The following is a 14,238-nucleotide window of genomic DNA, read 5'->3' on the forward strand; positions in this document are numbered from 1 at the left end:
CAGGGGTGCGACAAGGGGGCATACTATCACCTTGCCTCTTCAACATTGCTATTGACCATGTACTCAAAAAAGCATTAGATGACAACCTACTTGGAATAACCATCTACCCCTCAGAACGACAGATCACTGATCTTACATTTGCGGATGATATAGCAGTCCTTGCAGTATCGATGGACTCCATGCAAATAATGATTGATCATATTACCCGAATGGCCGCCTCTGTTGGTCTGAAGCTAAATTGTCAAAAATCCAAATACATAACTGCTAACATTGACCCTACAGCTTCCATTAATAATCTAACCATCGAAAATGAACCAATGGAACATGTCACTTCATTTACCTATTTAGGAAGCAACATTACCCTAATGGGCAATACAGATGAAGAAGTCCAAACAAGAATACAAAGGGCCTCCTCAATCTTTGCGGCATTGAATTATTTTTGGAACAGGCGTGACATTCGTATCAAGACAAAAACAAGAATTTACTGTGCTATAGTTCGAGCGACACTTGCCTCTGAAACATGGCCCTTGAAAGTCGACCAACAAAAAAGGATGGAAATATTCGACCACCGTTGCCTGAGACGCATAGCAAAAATTCGAAGGTCCGAGAACGCTGTGGGCTAAAGGAGCCCGGCGTCGCTGGAAATGGATAGGACATGTCTTACGTATGCAAAATAGTCGCTTACCACTACTAACCTTTATGGCCACCCCTGGACCCTCTTGGAAACGCCCTAAAGGAGGCGTTCGTACAACAACAAAAAGATACATTTATAAGACTGCTGAGTCTTTTATCATGGTGCCCTTTGGACTGAGCAGAAAGAATTATGACCGGGATTGGCAAGAACATATTCAAACCTTGGCAATGGACCGAGCACAATGGAAATGCATCACAGAGGATGTCGTCCATACCCAGCTAGGGTGAACAGGACGCTAACTAACTAACTAACTAACTACTGACTGTAGTCTTTAGCCTCTGGCCAAAAAATCCTCCGATGACGCAAAATGACGATTTTTGCGTCATCGGAGGATTTTTTCCAGACAAGAAAAAATACATAAATCTCTCGTCTTAGGGGGATATGAGGGTGGAAAGCACGGTAATTTGAAAATACTACAGGTTTTCTACTAATACAAAGCTTAATGCTAAATCCTGAAGTATCCCTTTAATTATATTCGCACAATAACATCCCTTATTCATACTCCTAAAAATGCAAAATGAGAGATGGAAAAAGACAAAGTGATGCCCTATAAACTCTCGTCTTTTAAATAAAAGCATGTTGTTAAGGAGTTTATCCATGCAACCACTTTGGGATTAGCCCAACAAGGCATGGTTTTCCTTGACATTCTCCCTTTCACTTCTGGGAGACGTGATGAGAAATAGAGTAAGAGAGAGATAATAAAGGAGTGAAATGATGTGACAAAGAAGACAGTTGAGATCCTCATCAGTCGCTCCCCAGATGACAGACATGATAACTGAGCTTTAATTAGTTTAAAAGGATTTCAAAAACTGCAGTTTTAAATGACTTCTTTTGAATGACTGTCAACATCAGAAATTGACTGTTACAAGCAATTACTCCGAGTGTCTTAAACAAATCATGCCAATTCAAACCGAGAGGCATGTGCCCCTTCCGATTTTTGAGATTTCTTTTATTCAATGCAGCTTCCAAACTTCCATTAATTAAATCAGGTTACACTTTATATTGTGTATTTAACTACTATGTACTTACATCAAAACATAAGTACAATGTACTTATTGTGTTCATGTTGCATAGCAAAAAATCTATCTGAAATGCTTGTTTCTGATTGGCCAGTCGCGACATTCCAAGATTAGTTTATTCTCTGATAATGACCATTGTCAATAGTAACGCTGTATCATGACCACCTCATCCGGGCATTTAGGCCGATGCTTCTTTCAAACGGAGCTGGCGTTCCTCCTTAAAGTGTAATAAGTGGTGCAACTGTACACATTATCCCTTAACTTAAGTGTCACCGGCCCACCTGTGGGCCCAAATCCATTACATTTTTAAAACAGTAATATCCTATACTAAACCTAAACTAATCTTGACAAACTATATATCATTTGAAAGCTTACAATCTCTAGTTTCCATATTTGGTGATTGATTTTCAAAATGAATTACAGAGGAGCCGTAATTTATCAATTTGCAACAAGAATATTTCCATACTCCTAAGGCGTGTTTAGACCTTTATTTTGAAATAGTGATGAACAGGAAAAATCTGGAAAGAAGGGTAGAAACCTCAGTTTGTTTTCATGCCAAGAGTTCAAAAGATAGCATCCATTTAATTATTTTAGAAAAAAAGGTCTGAATTTTTTTAAATGTAAAGAAAAAAATTATAGATTCACCATTTGTGATGTGGCAGGAAGCTATGACGCACATGCGTGTTCTTTTTGTGTTTCTTAGAGGTTGAATTCATATCAAAAGCTGCCAAACTTCTCATATTACTTCTGAATAGGATGTCTACTTCATAAATTGTATGAAAATTGTGGAAATAATGGTTCAGATCACTCAAAACACATATGGAAATGGAGGCGCCCTTATATGGGCAAAATCTTATTGGAAGCTCATTTTTTGAGATATCAACCTAAAATTTGAAACACAACTTGTTCAGATTTTTGGCTTTGATTTTTTTTTTTTTTTTGCAGTTTTAGAGTCGCCCAGGTTTTGAAAATATATATTTTATATAAAATATGAATCATTTTTTTTTTTACATTGTACTTTTTCATAAACTCAAACTTCTATAACTTTTTTTCTGTTTCACTTTCTTAATTTATTTCACTTCTACAAAAATCTGCCAAATGTCTTCTTTAAAACAAGACCAATCTATGTCTATATAAAGGGTTAAATGTCCATCTTGTTTGAACTTGTTCATTCGCCTAGACTCAAAGCTGCTTGCTAGGAACTGTTTTTCTTCGCAGAAGCAACAATTAACTCAAATCAGTATTTTGTGTCTAATTATTTACGTATTCCAAAATCACCCTGTCTGGGTTTATTTTGAGATTACAACCGTTTGGGTGTACATTATCCCTTACTTAATATTATAATTATTATAACGTCATCTTATGCTTTCCCTATATAAGGAACTATAAAATATTTTTTGAAGCCTGGATTCATGACGGCCAAGTACAGTAAGGTCAGGGTCAGGTTTTTTTGCGGTTCATGAGCCTACAACTTAATTAACGCCGGATTAGGAAAGTGGCGTCGTAATATTCCTCTAATACATATGCAGACGGAGCAGAATGAATGAATTCCTCCAGGCCAAAGAGCTTCACACATCCGATATTTGTGTTTAGTAAGCAGCGGTCCTGCCGTTGACCTCAGCTATACATCACACTCCTGCTGGTGCTTCATGAAAGGCCAATGATTAATTAGAGAGGCATCAGATGGGGAATATGGAGACTATAAAGCTCTCTCCGATTGCCCGTTTTTATCAGGCTGTTTAATCAGAATGAGCTGTGCATGGATGAGGACGTTGTGCGCTTTCATTTAGATGAGGCAATCAGTAAATCACGTCGTGTCAGACTTTAATGTTAGAGCTGATGATTCAGGCCTGATCTGAATGAGAAAAGGCTTTTTTACGAGCGCTCCTCGCAGCGGGTGGGAGATGCCATCCTGCAGTATTGATATAATGGCACATTTGTATTTCAAGTGATCCCTTTGGCTCATTCTTCTTTATTTCTTTCTGTCTTCCCCTCTCATCTCTCAGCACGGTAGATGAATCCTCTCCGCAGAAGAAGGTAAGAGTTAAGACCATCCGTTATATCACACAGAAGCTCAGTGAAACCACCTGGGCGCACTTTGATTGAACTTTGTGTGGTTTGAAGAGAAATCATCATGATATTGATGACTGAACCATGGCAATGCTAAGATATATAAATGCGGGCGGACATACGATGAGAAACACTGATAGATCTCAGAAAACAGCTCATTGTAAAAATCTGACCACACAAGATAACTGCGTTCACGTTAGACTTTGAAAACACTGGGTTTTTCTCAGATCTTGATGCCGAATGACACAAGACACGCGCTTGTGGAATAAGCTGACAGGATGCCAATAAAGCCAATGACATGCAAAGTGAATTCAGATTAGTGGGCAAAAATCTAAGTGCCAGGTTTCCTTAAAAAAAAAAAAGACTTAAACTGCATTTGCTTTTTAAATCACTAATGGTTTTAAGACACTGTATAAACTTTACATGTTGTCAGCTCTTAAGCATAATCAATGTACTGTAAGTTTGTGCACTCAATGCTCATTCAATATTCATCAACTCGCCCTGCCCTGGTGACAAAATGTATTTACATGTAGAGGTCTTAAAGGTACAGCAACAAAAACATGTACAACTAAATTAGTACTGCTTTTGAGACAAGAAACTTATTACGGAAGGAATTGTGATTTATATAGTGATATATGTCGGGTTCGCAGGACAGGTTTTGTTCAGTCATACATTCTTTGTTCACTTCATTCTCATTCGAAATAGCGTGAGAGCGCAATCCCGTAAGTACTGACGTGAGTGGAAAGTTCTGCGCATGATATACTGACGACGCGCAAATTAAAGAACACAGACGCAATCAGATCATTTCCATTATGACCAACGCAATCTACCACAAATTAGCATCTGGTTTAATACGTGCTTTTTGGGCGGTGAATAATGGCACTAAATACTAGTAAACTGACGAGCGCAAGCCTTAGTAAATCACCTTGCATGATTCATTTAAATACTCTCTTCCTATGAATGTTGCGTCTGAAAGAGAAACTCCTACAAATGCATATTATAAGGTCAGCCACAAAAATAACTCTCTTCAAGCCTTTTCAGCGCTAATTTTTCACTGCGTGTCTTTAGTAAATCCTGACAGTAGGGTTTTAAAGCCAAAAGAGGGATTTGCGCTGGCGCAAGCTGCTAGTAAATCTGGCTCTTAATCCTTAATTTTTAAGTATTATTTATATTTTATTTTAGTTTAACAATAACAAAATGGTGCTTGCAAACTCAGAGTGCTTAAATTATGCAGCATGAGGCTTTCACTGTTGCTTTAACGCGTGTGTGTTATTCTCATAAGCAATAATATTCTCAAGGCCACATGTTTACTGTCTTGCAGAATAAAGCGCTCTTCCACCAGCTGAGTCTGAAGGAGAACTGGCACCCTGTGAGAGGAGCTCAGAGGGAGAGGAAGGAAGGTAAGCTCATCAAATATTCCCTCATATTTCTCTCACAGAGGTCTGACTGACTGCGGGAGCTTGTTTATGTGGAACAGCATGTGAGAATCTCGTCGTATGGCGTTTTGATGTGGGTGATTGTGTGTCTTCAGTGCTGTGTCGCGTGGACGTGACCATAGATTCCTACGTGAGCGTGAGGACACATAGCGAGGTGTCCGTGCAGGAACTGCTGAGGACTGTGGCCGAAAGGCTCGACTGTGCTGAGGACGACATGGTGTTGATGGCCGTCACGTATCCTGGAGGTCTGATCGAGTTCATACGTCTTTCTATTTTCATTTTGATTGACATTGCTGCAGCTTTTGTGTTTGAGACATCACTGTCCACAGGTCTGCAGGGGTGCTATTATGCTTTTGAACTAGTCATTAGGGTACAACAAGCCCCCTCTTCTGATCCTAATGTATCTGGTGATTGAAACAGTATATTTATGGTTATTTAAAATGATCAAACAATATAATGTGTGTATAAAGAAAGGGTTAAAAAAGAAAAAAAGAAACTGCCTGGTAAGGCTGCTAGTGCAATAGGGCAGGCCAGGGGTGTCCTAACCTGCACCTGGAGGGCCACTGTCCTGCAGAGTTCAGCTCCAACCCTGATTAAACACACCTCAACCAGATTTAACACCCCTGCAACAAGGTGATATGGGGAAAATTTATCACCATATGCAAATACTTTTGATATAGCAACAGATTATTGGAGTAATAGTTAGTTTTTAGAAATAACCACTTTGGCAAATTATGCATTCATTTTTAATGGTGCACTGTACTGTAGTATGATGTTCATCTTGGTAAAGGCATGTTTCACTATTGAATTGTGAGTGAAACGGTCAGTGCCGGTCGACTTTCATTCATCGGCCCAAACAAATCTGTTCCGTCCTGTTTATTCAAATTAATTTGTTGCGTTTTCAATTATTCTGCATATTCTTCCTTTCAGAGTTTTGATGGTGTTTTAGTATTTTGGTTCCAACTTAAATGTTTAGGTGCTTAAAGGGATACTACACACTTAAATATGACAAATCTATCATCATTTACTCACGTTCCAAAACTTTCTTCTGTGTAAAATAAAAGAGGTTTCTGTCACACTTTATTTTAAGCTGTCCGTTTTACAGTGTAATTATACATTTAAGTACTGAGTAATAATAATTAACTACATGTACTTACTATAAGGTTAGGATTGGGGTTTGGTTTAGTTACATGTAATTATGTTTAATTTATAGTTATTACTACATTAACTACAAAAACTACAAAAAAACAGTGTTTCTGAAGGTTGTTTAAAAAAAGGTGTTTTTTGTCTATAAAATGTAAAGTTAATGGGCTCCAGTGTTGTTGGGTTCCCTCCCAGTATTCTTCAAAATATCTTTTTAAACTCATACAGATTTTCTTAATGACATTTTTATGGTAACACTTTACAATAAGGTCTCATTTGTTAACATTAGTTAATGTATTAACTTGCATGTACTAACAATGAGCAATACATTTGTTAAAGTATTCATTAGTCTTTGTTAATGTTAGTTCATTTATTGTTTGTTCGTGTTAGCTCACAGCGTGTTAGCCAATGTTAACAAATACAACTTTTGATTATAATAATGCATTAGTAAATGTTTAAATTAACATTAACTAACATTAATAAATGATATAGAAGTACTGTCCATTGTTAGTTTACGATAACTGATGTAGTTAATGATAACTAATGAAACCTTGTTGTAAAGTGTTAATCATTTTTACTCTAAATCCATATTTTCACTTCAAATACTGAAACACTGTTGATTTAACAACAAAACTGAATACCATAAAGTCATAAGCGTCATAAAAATATCTCAAACTAAATATCATATATGTGATCATTTGAGGGATTCTCATTAGCTGCATAATTTTGCAACATGTTATTACATGAGAACTAATCTGAAAATCAACCTTTGGACACTTCCCGCAATGACCTCATGAATCAGGAACAACATTTTCTGTGTATACAGTGACAACAGGTATTTAAGGACATGTTGTGATGCTTTTTTGGGAGACAGACATTAAGAAGGCCTTCAGGACCATTGTATCCTAATTACCAAATTGGGGCCCAAATAAATGATTTTTAAATACATTTTCTGCTGTACCTCACTGTTTACCCCATTGATGCTTTCTCTTCAGTCTTCATCGTTCTTCCTCTCTCTTTCTCTTTCTCCAGAGAAGGTTCTGCTTCAGTCGGATCAGTGTGTGTTCTCGTCTTCACTCAGTGCCGCTGAGAGGCTGCTGGTCTGCAGAAGAGACCTGACTGACATCATGGTGAGAGTTAGAGTGATGCTTTCTGAACCGCTCTTAAAACAAACCTGCTTTCCACACCATTAGTTCAGGTCCACACACGACTACACTTGCCTTTCTTTTCTGCCTGTATTCTTTTTTTTTTTTTTTATGTTATGCCAGACTTTGTGAATGACCCACTTTAACTAAGTATAACGTTGAACAGATGAATGTCTGTGTTGTGTTCTCCCAGAGTCCCTTGACTGATAATGGGCACCAGCGCTCAGTAAAGATGCTGAGCATGGACACGTGGGATGTTGCCGTGTCGCTCACCAACTGTGACTGGAGTCTCTTTAGTAACGTCCATGAGGTAAAGTCTTCACATTTCACACAGTGCAGCACAAGAGGAGGTGTACTAGAGAGCATATCCTTGACATGCAAACTAAAATGAAGTTTACATGTAAAATAGGCAATGAGGTAGTTCTCAAACACAGTTGCTTTATATAATATCAGTCTGGAATGAAAGAAAATAGTTCCTACAAAAAGGGATATTCTACCCAAAAAAGAAAATGATCAATTGCTCACCGTAATGTCGTTTGAATTTCTGTCCCTCCATTGAAAGTCCATTTACCCCAAATTTTGAGGTTTGTTCTCACGGTGGTTGAGCTTGTTTATCATATTTGATTTGTTTATGAATGTGCATTGAGCAATTTTATATGAGAGAACAATGAAATTAATTCAAATTGAAAATTAAATTAAATCTGTCCATCATATAAAGTGATCATGTCTGTTGGATTAATAAGATTCATATGTATTACTAAGGATTACGTTTTCTATGTCTTTGTGATATTTGGGTGGAATTTCAGTTGAATATACAAGGTCCCAAGCTGAAATTTAGAAATGGTAATGGGCATTTTGAACACCATTCACAACAGACCGGACCATCTGACCAATCAGAGCAGAGCAGGCTCTCGGGAAGAAAGTGGTTTCCACCACACTCGAAACCGGTGTGGTGTAGAGATGAGTTCCACCTTAGGACCCAAGCAATCCGATGGGTTCAAAGCACGTTTTATGGGTAATCACTTTAGTGCCTGGTTATAAATGAGATAAAATCGCTTTATTATTAATTCACTTTATATATATACACGTTTGAACTATGTTATCACGACCATTAAAAGGATAATTCACTTTGCAATTAATTTTTGGTATGTTTTAGCTTACCTATAGGGCATCCGAGATGTAGGTGTCTTTGTTTCCGCAGAAGTTTCAATTTTGATATTTTTAGGTCAAACCGTTCTTGTCTGTCAGTCATATAATGCAGGTCTATGGTCACCACCTCAAAGAGCATGCACAGAGAAGTCCAAATTAAACATGATTTAATGACTCGTAAATGTAAGTACACAGTGATGGCCTAAGACACGAAACGAGCGGTTTGTGCGAGAAAACGAACAGTATTTATATTGTTTTTACCTCTTGTAAACACAGCCACGTCCAAGTGATCTGAGGGCGCGGGCGCTTCGGTCTGTGCGTTACAAGAGGTAAAAACGATATAAATACTGTTCGTTTTCTCACACAAACCGCTCGTTTCGTGTCTTAGGCCATCACTGTGTACTTACATTTACGAGTACTAGCATGTAACCGAAGCTATAGATTTGTGAAATTAAACATTTCTTGTTCTTAGTGGGTTTTTTTTTTTTTTTTTTTTTTTTTACAAACTGCTTTTATCTCATCTTGTATATAGCAGCAGGATTTAGCATGTGCATCTCTACCACACCGGAATCACAAATCCTTAAATGAGCTGTTTCAGACACTGTGAGAAAAGTGATGATGCTGCAATGTATATTGAGAAAATTAAGGTGTTTTTTGACCTTGGATGCATGTAAACCTATTGTAGGAAACCTAAACCAAATTAGGAACCAAATTAGAAACACAGCTGGCTTGTAAATCGAACATACTCAATAGTCTTGATTCAATACTGAGAGACTCTACAATGTTCAACCAGGCCCAGCAACCATAGCCATGTAATTTAATTTTCCTTTCTACTGCGCAGCAAGAGCTGGTGCATTTCACGTTGAGCCGCGATGCGAGCGCTGGCCACACGGTGGCGCTGGAGCAGCTGTTGCAGCGCTGCAATGAGACTCAACAGTGGGTGATGACCGAAGTGCTTCTGTGCACAACCCTCTGCAAACGTGTGCAGCTCTTCAAGAAATTCATCAAGATCGCAGCACAGTAAGTACACATGCACAAACACACACACTCGCTGATGGAAATAATCCCATAAACTCCCAAGGACCTGCGCCATATCGTAAACTTTTTGATAAGCATCCACCTTACAAGCCAAAACACCTTTGCAATCACATAGCAACACGCTAAAATAACTCCTGGTTGTAATTCTTTCTACTCAAATAAATCAAATGGTGTACATGCTCATGTTCTCCTCCTTTCTTGTTGTCTCTCTCACTCTTTCATAGCTGTAAAGCACAGAGGAACCTGAACTCGTTCTTTGCGATTATTATGGGACTGAACAGTCCCGCTGTCAGTCGACTCACTCAGACATTGGAGGTAGGAGGACAACAACTCCAATACACTACTATATATGTGGAGTGGTAGTGTTGCAGTCAGATTTTCAACATCAAGATATTAGAGTGTATTGCAAACTGTGCTAAACAGGAATTCAATTGTTCCATTTTTTTAACTGTCCTAAATTCAGAAAGTCCCTGGGAAGTTCAGGAAGTTGTTCTCCGAGCTGGAGAGCCTGACGGTAAGTGACTGTCTCATCACAATCTTAAGTTGCCTCCTGCTAGTTCGCCTCCTGCTAGAGCATTTTGTGCTGTTTACGGCTCATTAGGATGTAATATATGAAGCCGTAATCATATCAGAGACTCCAGGGAGGAAACGGCAGGTGGCATTACAGAGGAAGAGATTTGAGACAAACCAGATGCTTTCACGGGTAAAATAATACAAATATGTACACATTTATGCTTGTGCATGACCCACAGGACCCTTCTTTAAACCATAAAACCTACAGAGATGCCTTCAGGAAGATGAAGTCTCCCAAGATCCCTTTCCTACCTCTGCTACTGAAAGGTGCTACAACCAAAAACATACACAATATCATCAGATCATTAGTAATCTGCACATGACATCGCAGCCACAAGCTATTTGTGTGTCTGCACTAAACACAAAACGGCTCTACGATGTTAGACAAGGTCTAAAAATAAAAGAAACATATGCATGGATGAATAATTCACAATATGATCAATAACATAAATTGTTTAAATATGAGGGTCAGGATTTTAGACTGAGGCAACCCAACACAACAGATATTAATCATTTCCGGGCCCAAACACTATCAAATGCCAAAAGCAAACGGCTCAAATAAACATTCACTGTGTGTAGTAATACTACTGACAAAAAAATCATGATCCTAACCTATTCCAACATCTCAGATGGCCAGACAGTGATTTAATCTTTTATGAATCTTTAAGTATTGGGTTCTGTAATGTAGTGCACAATGTGAGTTTTTAAAAGCTTAGCTTAAATGAGTGATATGAATAAGTAGTTCTCGTAAACGGCTGTTGAGATAGTTAAACCTAGTAGGCTTGGACCCCCAAAACAGTATTCTTAAAATCATGACTTAAAGGAATAGTTCGCTTAAAAATGAAAGTTATGTCATAATTTACTCACCCTCAAGTTGTTTCAAACCTGTGTGAATTTCTTTCTTCTGTTGAACACAAAAGAAGATATTTTGAAGAATGTCGGTAATCAGACACCATTGACTTCCATAGTAGGAAAAAAAAAAAACTATGGAAGTCAATGGGGTCCATCAACTGTTTGGTAACCGACATTCTTTAAAATATCATCTTTTGTGTTCAACAGAAGAAAGAAATTCACACAGGTTTGAAACAACTTGAGGGTGAGTAAATGATGACAGAACTTTCATTTTTAAGTGCACTTTTCCTTTAACAAGCGGTTTGAAAGAAATAATTAGCATTTATCACTAGTTTCTTTATCACAATGTATCTGGTTAGGACATGTTGAGAGTCTCTTTGAAAGACTTTTGGACATTTTTGCAACAGCAATGTGTGTAGTGAAATTTGAACAAGCATTCTATCTAAACAGATATTACCTTCATTCACGAGGGCAACAAAACCTTTCTCGACAACCTGGTCAACTTCGATAAGCTAGTAAGTCAATAATTGGGCCTTATGCAGGTCCTTTTATTATCGTTTATGTTTTAATTAAAGGGATAGTTCACCCAAAAATGTATTCACCCTTATGTCATTCCAAACCTATGATATTTTCAAGAATGTTGGTCACCAAATCGTTTTGGTTACCATTGACTTCCATTGTATGAGGGGACATTTCTCAAAATTCACAGAAGAAAGTCATACATGTTTGAAATGACACGTGGGTGAGTAAATGATGACAATATTAATTTTTGGGTGAACTATCCCTTTAATGTCACATACAGTACCATCAAGTGAGCAAAACAAGCTTATGTGGGATGTATTTTGTGTGCAGCACATGATAGCAGACACAGTGCGTATTATCAGGCAGTGTCGGACAGATCACATGGGTAAGTTCTCTGCTCTGTAATCTCTGCACCGCAACCACATCCAAAAGGAATTGCACAAAAAAAATTAGACTCTTTCAAACATTTTTCCCAAACACTTAGCTCACAATCTCCTATTGGCCAGGTAAGCAGATAATCACGCCCCGATCTCATGCCATTGGTTGAGCTAATGTTGCTGTTGCTGGTCGGACTGCTCAAACAACCAAAATGTTTTGATAGCGCCAGTGTTGCACTTCTCAGTAAAATCAGCCTAAAAATGCTTTATTTGGTTGTCTTTTCATATTAAGCCTGGATAGCAGAACGTATTTAAAACAATGACACACTTCAACTTGTATTTGAACACACAGTTCCGTATATATTACTGCATTACCCAAAAAAAATAGTTCATCACAGTTTAGTGACTTCAAGTACACTGAAAGTCAGCCTCACTCCTGTTGTGTTGATTCTCTATAGTTATACTAATGATTTTTGTCTTTTGTCCATTAGGAAACATGTTGTCCCAGAAGGACAGCGTGGAAGTGAGAACGTACATCAATTACCTGCACGTCATCGACAATCAACAGACTCTGTTTGAGCTCTCACATAGACTCGAGCCCAGGACATAGAACAACTCCATACATCCTAAATCAACTACTAAACGAGACAGGACAGAAGACTGTGATGAGTAAGTCCTCCACTAGGGGGAGACACACTCCCACCAACCACACAGTGTATCGCACAGCCAAAGAAATCTCGACAAGATTAATAATGTGAAAGGAAGAAAGACGCTGAATCATGCAAGACTGCAAAATATAAAATTGGCTTCTGAAATCTGCAGAACAGTTGAAACAGAAATGAAACATTACAGTGATCCAGTGTTCTGTAAATTACAGTACAGAAACATCATGTTGAGAATCCGATGTTTTTGTACAGCAGACTTTCACTCAGAGTTTTAGTTGTAATGAGCCAGTTTGCCACTTCAAAATAGTTTCACAACAATAGCCAGTGGATGGTTTTTAGCATATGCATATTTGAGAAAATAATCTTCATTTCTATGTAGTCCAATTCGTATGGAATTTGAGCTACATGCACAAATCTAAAACAATTTGATGCCTTTTTAGATCATGTCCAACAAACTATTTGTAGACAATCAGAAACATATCTCAAGGTAGCACACTGTATTTTAGGTACAGTATTGCTTCCAGAAGCAAGAAGTAGAAATGTAGATTAAAGAACATTAGTTGAACTTGCACACACTATAAGGACATCTTTAAATAATGCATATCTTTAAGAAAATATATGCAATTTATTTAGCATAATTTTACATAATAATTGGATACAAATTATGGACTAACCTCCTGTTTGAAAACAACTATGAGCAATGGTTCTGACACTAGATTGTGCTTGAAGAAAGCAAAAGTATAGATATCTTTGTATAAGTTGTACTTTGATTTATGAGACATTAAGATATTTATCAAACAACAAAGTTGTCCCCGATTCAGAAGGGAAGACAACGCCTAGGTTTTAAATACAAAGAAATGATGTAATGTAAATGTGATCAGATGGTCTGAAGGATTTGGCGACGCCATTGATTGACCAGTCTGATAATGCCTGAGGTTCATACGTGAACTCTGTAAATACTAAGACTTTTTAAAAAAATAAATACAAAAAAAAAAAAAAAAAAACAGGCCATAAAGCAATAGAAAGGTGTGCATCTCACCTTCAGAAAAGAATTGTTAGCAGTGACTGACTGTAGCTGCTGTTTGCACTAGTTTTCTTTACTAAGAGCCTGACATTAAAGGGAAAAAAAATCCTTTGCCACTGTCTGTTTCTTTTTTGTGTGCTCATGCTGTAAAATCCTATCTTTTGCCTAATATTTAGTTTACCTTACATTGCATGCAAATGTCAACTAGACACGTACTGCCACCTAGTGGTAGGAATGTGAATTGACAGACATTCCTGTTAAAGATGCTGCATTTAAATTTTTTTTGGAGAAATTTAAGTTAAAATACATGTTGCTCCAAAATACAATGCTATTATTCTACTTTGAAATGTGCGTTCCATGTCGTAATGTATGTTTTTGTTTTGGTCTGTGTTATCCCGCCCACTACCAATTTACCCAATAGTAGCCATTTTGACACACCCGGGGGCTGTTCCATAAATGAAGCTTAGAAAAGCGGGGATTAAACTCCAAAACCGGACTTGAATGAGCCTAACAAATAAGTTGGGGCTAAAG

General features: G+C 37.7%; 1 protein-coding gene across 1 annotated transcript in view; it reads left to right on the top strand.

The window, feature by feature from the left end:
- The window catches only part of rapgef5b (Rap guanine nucleotide exchange factor (GEF) 5b), a 73,200-nt gene extending 60,471 nt beyond the window's left edge, over positions 1 to 12,729 (top strand). The window contains exons 15-26 of the mRNA XM_056234462.1: positions 3,720 to 3,750; positions 5,105 to 5,183; positions 5,315 to 5,464; positions 7,395 to 7,492; positions 7,701 to 7,817; positions 9,498 to 9,676; positions 9,919 to 10,009; positions 10,158 to 10,208; positions 10,447 to 10,534; positions 11,570 to 11,634; positions 11,972 to 12,026; positions 12,510 to 12,729. Of these exons, the coding sequence (XP_056090437.1) occupies positions 3,720 to 3,750; positions 5,105 to 5,183; positions 5,315 to 5,464; positions 7,395 to 7,492; positions 7,701 to 7,817; positions 9,498 to 9,676; positions 9,919 to 10,009; positions 10,158 to 10,208; positions 10,447 to 10,534; positions 11,570 to 11,634; positions 11,972 to 12,026; positions 12,510 to 12,628 (1,123 nt within the window). The 3' untranslated portion in view covers positions 12,629 to 12,729. The remainder of the gene's footprint in view (positions 1 to 3,719; positions 3,751 to 5,104; positions 5,184 to 5,314; positions 5,465 to 7,394; positions 7,493 to 7,700; positions 7,818 to 9,497; positions 9,677 to 9,918; positions 10,010 to 10,157; positions 10,209 to 10,446; positions 10,535 to 11,569; positions 11,635 to 11,971; positions 12,027 to 12,509) is intronic.
- The last annotated feature ends 1,509 nt before the right edge of the window (positions 12,730 to 14,238 follow it).

This window comes from Rhinichthys klamathensis, unplaced genomic scaffold (assembly GCF_029890125.1).
Source record: "Rhinichthys klamathensis goyatoka isolate OS25496 unplaced genomic scaffold, OSU_Roscu_1.1 h1tg000395l_1, whole genome shotgun sequence".
Lineage (NCBI taxonomy): Eukaryota > Metazoa > Chordata > Actinopteri > Cypriniformes > Leuciscidae > Rhinichthys > Rhinichthys klamathensis.